This window comes from Bison bison, unplaced genomic scaffold (genome assembly GCF_000754665.1).
Source record: "Bison bison bison isolate TAMUID 2011002044 unplaced genomic scaffold, Bison_UMD1.0 scf7180017864518, whole genome shotgun sequence".
NCBI classification, from domain to species: Eukaryota; Metazoa; Chordata; class Mammalia; order Artiodactyla; family Bovidae; genus Bison; species Bison bison.
In genome coordinates this window covers 19055415-19062588 of record NW_011495071.1, presented here as the reverse complement: position 1 = coordinate 19062588, position 7174 = coordinate 19055415, and the positions used below count along the sequence as shown (strand labels likewise).

Here is a 7174-nt window from a genome sequence, read left to right as displayed (position 1 = left end):
TATCTTCCCTGGCTCTTTCTGAGGACATTGTGTCATCTTTCCACTCAGGATCAAGATGGCAGGGACAGCACTGAGTTTCCGAGGTCCTTGATCCATGGTTTTAGGGGATTCTTCCTTTTCTTTTTTTTTTATTCACAGTAATAATTTTTATTATTGAAAATTTAGAAAATACAGTTAAAAGATGCTTAAATAACATCTAACATATTTAACATATTTATCATGCTGTATGCCTTGTACTTATCTAAACACTTTACATATTTTGAGCCTTGCAATCGTTATTCAACCATCTGAGGTAAAGATTCTACTGTCCCCATTTAACAGATGGGAAAGTTAAGGCATAGAGAGGTTAAGAAACAATAAATGTAAGCTTCCCAAGGGCAAGGATTTTTGTCCCTTTACTGTTGTATCCCTAAAGCGTGGGAAAATGATTGGTAATACTAAGAACAATACTACTTGCTAAAGGAGTGTCATTGTTCAAGGTCACACGTGGGTGAGTGGTGGAGCCAGGAATGAGACCCAGAGAGTCTGGCTGCAGAGCCTGTGTACTGAGCCCACACGTACTGCCCCCAAGAGCTGTCCATCAGATACAAGCACTGTCAGCCTTGTGATGTTCCTTTGGGGGGGGTGTGTGTATGTGTTTGTTAGAATTAAATACATCAATAAATGAATAAAATGTGTGCATATACTTTGCATATAAAATATATTTTTATGAAGATGAGATAAACCTGTATATATGTTTAGAAAGTGTTTATCTTTACAGATCATTATCCTTCTTTATGTCACTTTAAAATCTAATATGATATAGATTAGGTATATCATAATTTACTTATGACAGATTTTAAGATTTTTTTTCCATTTTCTCACTAATATCAGTACAGCCTGAGGAGTTCTGTCTGCTCATAGACATAATTACTTCTTAGGAATAAAACCTCAGCAATGTTAGTTTAGAGCCAAAGGATATGTACATTTTAAGGTCCTAACACATACTGCCAAACTGCCTCCTCCCAAATTGCACCAATTTCTGTTTCCACCACAATTCATGTTTGGAGAACTATTTCTCACTCAGCAGCACCCTTGAAACAGTTTCCCAGCCCTGGAGCGACCTTCGTGGGGTCTGCAGGGCCCAGTTTATACAGTGGAGGCCTGGCTTCTCAGCCCTGCTGTCGTTCTGCACGTTTCCACCCTGACTTGAGCACAGGCGCACAGTGGCCCTGCATTCTGCCCGGCATCAGGGAGAAGACACCCGGAGATGTGCTGAGAGATAAAGGGATGAGAGTGCCCAGATACACAGAGGTTGTCAGAAGCTTTCTTAATTGAAATGATAACATGTCTTTATTCTGAAGAAACATTTGAAGCAGTAAAAAAGAATCTTTCAGCTATAGCATTTTTTTTTTTTTTTCACTTTCCAAGGCTTGGCAACAAGTACATGTGTGTATGTGTGTATTTGTGCACATATGTGTATGTGTGTGTATTTATATACATGTATGTATGTGTGTACAAATATATGTGTATTTATAGGCATAAATCCATAAATGTATATATTTACCTTATTTCTAGTTCTCTTTAATATTCTTAATATTTACATCTATCTACTTTGTGAATCATTTTCAATGCATGCAAACTATCTCATCTTGTGGATGTCCTATAATTTATTAAAGCAGTGACTATTAAATCGTGTTTGTCCCAACCTTGGGATTTGCAAGGAAAATCTCAGGCATCACTGAGGAGAAGAGAAGCAGCTCTCTAGTTAGGATAAAGGGGCCAGAGCAGTTGTGCTCCTTTTCATCAGTTTTGCCCGCTGGCTTTTGGAACAAAGGATTTCTCTGCTTACTTTTTTTAAAAAAAATTGAAGTTAGACTGCTTGTCTGAACCATCGTCTTACATTTGGGTGTGCGTTTCCCAGATTTTTTAAAATGATAATATATTAATGGTAATTACCCATTATGTTTTATCACAGCGCACTGAATATAGTTACCCGTGCTGCGCCGTGAGGCCTTGTGTATCCACTCTGTGTGTAACACCTTGCACCTGCTGACCCTAACCTCCCAGCCCATCCCCTCCTCAGCCACCCTCCTCCTTGGCAGCCGTACGTCTGTTCTCTGTGTCTGCGAATCTGTTTTGTAGATAAGTTCGTTTGTGTCGTATTTTAAATTCCACCTAGAAGTGATATCGTGTGATATTTTGTCTTTCTCTGCCAGGCTTACTTCCCTTAGTATGATCATCGCTAGGTCCATCCAAATGGCATTATTTCATTCTTTTTAATGGCTGCTGCTACTGCTGCTGCTAAGTCGCTTCAGTCGTGTCCGACTCTGTGTGACCCCATAGATGGCAGCCCACCAGGCTCCTCCATCCATGGGATTTTCCAGGCAAGAGTACTGGAGTGGGGTGCCGTCACCTTCTCCGTTTAATGGCTGAGTAGTATTCTATTCTGTAAATATGCCATATCTTTTTTCCCCCAAACTTTAAACTTAATTTTGTATTGGGGTATAGACGATTAACAATGTTTAGTATTGGGTGAACAGCGAAGGGACTCAGCAACACATAGACATGTATCCATTCTCCCCCAGACCTCCTCATACGCAGCCTGGCACATAACACTGAGTCGAGTTCCAAGTTCTATATGACAGGTACTTGTTGGTTGTCCATTTTGAATATAGCAGTGTGTCCATGACCTTCCCAAACTTCCTAACTGTCCCTTCCCTCTGGCAACCATAAGTTCATTTTCTAAGTCTGTGAGTCTCATTCTGTTTTGTAAGTTTATTTGTATCATTTCTTTTTAGATTCCACATTTAAAGGATGTCATATGATATTTCTCCTTCCCTGACTTACTTCACTCAGTATGATACTCTCTAGGTCTGTCCATGGTGTTGCAAATGGCATTGTTTCATTCTTTTTAATGGCTGAGTAATATTCCATTTATATATTACCACATCTTCTTTATCCATACCTCTGTTGATTACACCACATCTTCTTTATCTATTCATCTTTCAATGGACATTTAGGTTGTTTCCATGTCTTGGCTATTGTAAATAGTGTTGCTATGAACATAAGGGTGCAGGTATCTTTTTGAATTATGATTTTGTCCAGATATATGCCCAGGAACGGGATTGCTGGTTCATATGCTAACTCTTATTTTTTGAGGAACTTCTGCACTGTTTTCCATGGTAGCTACACCAGTTTACATTTCCACCAACAGGATAGAAGGATTCCCTTTCTCCGTGCCCTCTCCAGCATTTATTATTTAACATCCTTTTTACATAGCATGTATGTGATGTGAGAGAGAGAGAAAAAGAGAGAAACTATGTAATTTTCTCTCTTGAAAGTATACCCAGAAAGACAGAGCACTCATTGGAAGAGTCTGACATCTGTATGGTGCCTGCAGCACAGCTCTGCTTTGCTTACCAAGACAGTCAAGGCAGCATACAGCATCACCAGAGTGTGAGAACAAGATTTCTGACCACAGCTTTTCCAGCATTATGAGAAAAGGGAGTGGTAGCAAATGTCCTTACAAGCCTCAGTGACAGGACTGACGTGGTCAGTTCTGACTGGAAGAACAAACCCAGATTTTGCCTTGTCCATCATGTCAGTGGGTCAGTCCCATGCAAGGGGCCCTTTTTTGAAAGGGTGAGTGGGTCACACTGGGTCTTACTTGTGGTACTCGGACTCTCTAGTTGCTGCATGGGCTCAGCTGCCTCATAGCACATGGGATCTTTGTTCCCCGATCAGGGATTGAACCCGTGTCACTGCATTGGCAGATGAATTCTTTACCACTGGACCACGAGGGAAGCCCCCAGGTGCCTTTTTTAAGGCTATAAATGTTGGGGGATTCTTAGTTGACAAAGCCAAAGGCCCCAAGCTGAAAACTCCTTCTGGAAGGCCATGAGTTAAGAACAGTTCATCTGCTGTTTGGTGGTGGTATTGAGTTGCTGTTCATCAGAGTCAGTGGAAAACCTTCTTTGAAGCATCAGTGATAACAGAAAACTCTAATGAGTTCCCAAGAATGGTCTGAATCATTTCATTTTCTTGGTGATTTCCCAAAGCTTCTGTTGGAGCAGATTTATTGATCCCAGGGCAGACAGAATGACACCCTAATAATGGGCCCAGGTCACACTCAATAACTACACAAAATAGACATTTCTTTTTCCTTCCTTAAATGCCCCTGTAATTAGACCCATAAGGCTGGCAGGACTTACTTTCCCTGTGAAGGCAGTTGAAGTATCTGGAGACTTTCTCCTTTCGTGAAAGAAAGGGGAGAAAGTTGACATGGTTTAGTTGCCTGGATGCCAGGCACTTTCTCATAAGTGATAATAAAAAAATATCCCTGGAGAAGGGAATGGCAACCCACTCCAGTATCCTTGCCTGGAGAATCCCATGGATGGAGAAGCCTGGTAGGCTACAGTCCACGGGGTCGCAAAGAGTCGGACACGACTGAGCGACTTTTTACTTTTACTTTTTACTTAGTAACTATGTAACATCCAGCTAAAGACTAGCAGGCAGGTAGTCTTTCTGCCCCCTTCTGATGTCTATGTCAGAAGCTTTCTCTATCTCCTTTATACTTTAATAAAACTTTATTACACACACACACACACAAAACCCCACCATTCCTAGGCATTGCTATGTGCTAGGAGCTTTGCCTATGTTATGTCTGGAAGTTCTTACCACCTGCATTTCTTCACAGGCATTGTTGTCCTCATGTGCGAGGTTGAGCAGGTTGAGCCTCAGGGGCCTTGAATGGCTTACCCAAGGCCGTGAGCTCAGTAAGGGAATGGTAGTTTGTTGGGTCAGAACGCAGGCTCCAGTTGACCTGACCCTGTGTGCCCGTTACATCACACCTTTTGTCCTCTCGTCTCAGAAAGCTACAACTCAGTAGTTTCCCAGCCTTTTCTGGCATACACGGCTTACCATCCAGCACACAGCTCAGCTATAGAAGGCAGCTGGGGCATGAACATCCCCTCCCAGCTATGACCAAAGGGCACTGCCTGCACTCAGTATGCATGGCACTCAAGAGAGCAACAAAATCCTGGGGTGTCTCCCATGCCTTCCTCTGGGGGTCTTAAAGCCCTGGATGAAGGAAGGTACCTGGTGTCCTGACTCCGTGTTCACTGATTGAGGGCCTGCTTTGTGTAGAGCCTTGGAACAAGAGAAGGGGTGATAACCCATAGAGTTCCCCATCAGATGGGAAGGGAGGGGGAAACAGCAGACATGCTTACGGTCATCGGCAGAGAGTGAAGAAGGTGGCGGTGGCGCCGCGCTGATCAGCACTCAGGTTCCAGCTGTTGTCAGGATCCCAGTCAGAGTGGAGAAGCACTGCACTGCAATCCAGGAGTAACACCATCTAAGAAGTGAATCCACGGGATCTGGCTGAGAACCGAGGGGGCCCAGGGTGAGGCCTACAATGACTAAGGGTGTCCCCTGACCCTTAGGGGTTGGATGAAAGGGGCATTGATTGTGGATCAAAGTGAATCAGGATGCTGGGTGAGGGGTCACTGAACCCAGATTTCTTTTCCATTTTGTGTACAAGCATTTAATTCTGCATGTAGCTGAAGATGAGGTTTGATGGCCATGAACGGCCTCACAAGACCAGGACACAGACTGCATTAGCCTGTGTGGCACTGCTTTGTTTTGAGTATCTGTTTATATCTGCCTAGAACCTGAAAGAAGATTCTCTGATTTATAAATCATCTTTTATTTCAGCTGTCCATGCCAAGAGCCTGGTAGCCATCTTGCATCTGCTAGTTGCTCTGTCCCAGTATTTCCGGGCACCAATCCGACTCCCAGACCATGTTTCCATCCAAGTGGTTGTGGTCCAGGTAAGTCAGAAACCCCTACAAACATCAGTGCCCTTAACGGGGTGCAGGGGCTGAGCTCCGGGCTGAGCTCAGGCACACTGGGAAGCTTGCTAGGAGGACCAAATGAATGCTGAGTGTGCCTGGGTGCACTGTGTGTTGGGAAGCTTGTCAGTGAGCTTTCTGATGCATGTGGGCTCATCTCCGATAAATGTACAAAGGGTGGAACAGCGTGTGCTTGTGTCCGGGACAGCCTTATGTGGGGCGTGCGCCTGGGGTTTACATGCTTTTGTGAGGAAGGCGCCTGGGTGTTATATATTTGAGGGTGGGTGCTGTATATATTTGTGAGGTCTGTGTAGTAGGATTAGGAGAACACATTCCTATGTGTGTATGTATATGTCCTACAAGCCATGGAGAGTCATTTTTTGGTTAAACAACCAATGCACAGTTATTGAGAAGAGGCAGGTATTTGTGCATGTGAGGGCACGTGTGCATGTGTACACATGTGTGTTTGAGAGAGACCCTGACAGGCCATGCCCATGTTGAGGGCACTACCACTTTTCACCTGCCCAGAGAAGCGCAGCTGGGGTATCAAGTCATCTTGTGCAGATTATTATGTGGAATTTCCATTCACACATGGCTCTGTCCTTTCCACAATGAGGGGATGCTCTCTCCCCATGACTACCTCATTCTGCTCCTAACCCCATTAGATACTCAAATTCAATTTTATTTTCCAACTTTATGCTGTTGAGCAAAAGGTCGTCATTTTGTTGGCTTCTGTTCTTTTCCAAATAAACATGCTGCAAGGGAGAACATCCCTAATGAACAACTCCCTGGTTATTCAAGGTTATCCAGGGTTCTGTGTGGCGGCTCTGCCATCCCTTGGTGAAGAAGAGCCTGGAGGGCCAGTAGGATTTGCTTGAGAAGCCAGGCCAGGCCAGCTTCCTGGACGAAAGGTCTTTGGGCCAGGCTTTCAGGGATCAGAAGTGAACCGGAGGAAAGGCGGACATGGGGGTGCCACTCAGCTGTGCCCTAATGAAAAAGTATTTTTTGCAATGCCTTCTGGGTACTTAACTTGCCAAACATTAAGGGGATATAATAGGAATATGACACCTTGGCCCTGCTTGCCCAGAGACAGGACTGCCTAAGCAGTGGAGAGGGCTATCAGAGGCCCCTTGTCAATGCAAACGTGTGTGGTTCAGACACTGAGTGCAGCTGACTGAAAGGGACTAATTGGCCTCACTTATTGGGCTCTCAACTGTGTCAAGCATGGCAAGAAGGATTTTATGGATATGCGGCCAGCCCAGAGCCTCCTGGTATATGCATCTTCCTAGTGAATCCAGGCCATCTCTATTGTATCTTTTTTTTTTTTTTTTTTTTTTTTTCAT

The 7174-nt window shown here is 44.0% G+C and overlaps 1 protein-coding gene across 1 annotated transcript in view; it reads left to right on the top strand.

Moving 5' to 3' along the window:
• Nucleotides 1-7174, top strand: part of PARVA (parvin, alpha) — a 180070-nt gene that overhangs the window by 135800 nt on the left and 37096 nt on the right. The window contains 1 exon segment of the mRNA XM_010830614.1: nucleotides 5695-5810. Within this exon segment, the coding sequence (XP_010828916.1) occupies nucleotides 5695-5810 (116 nt within the window).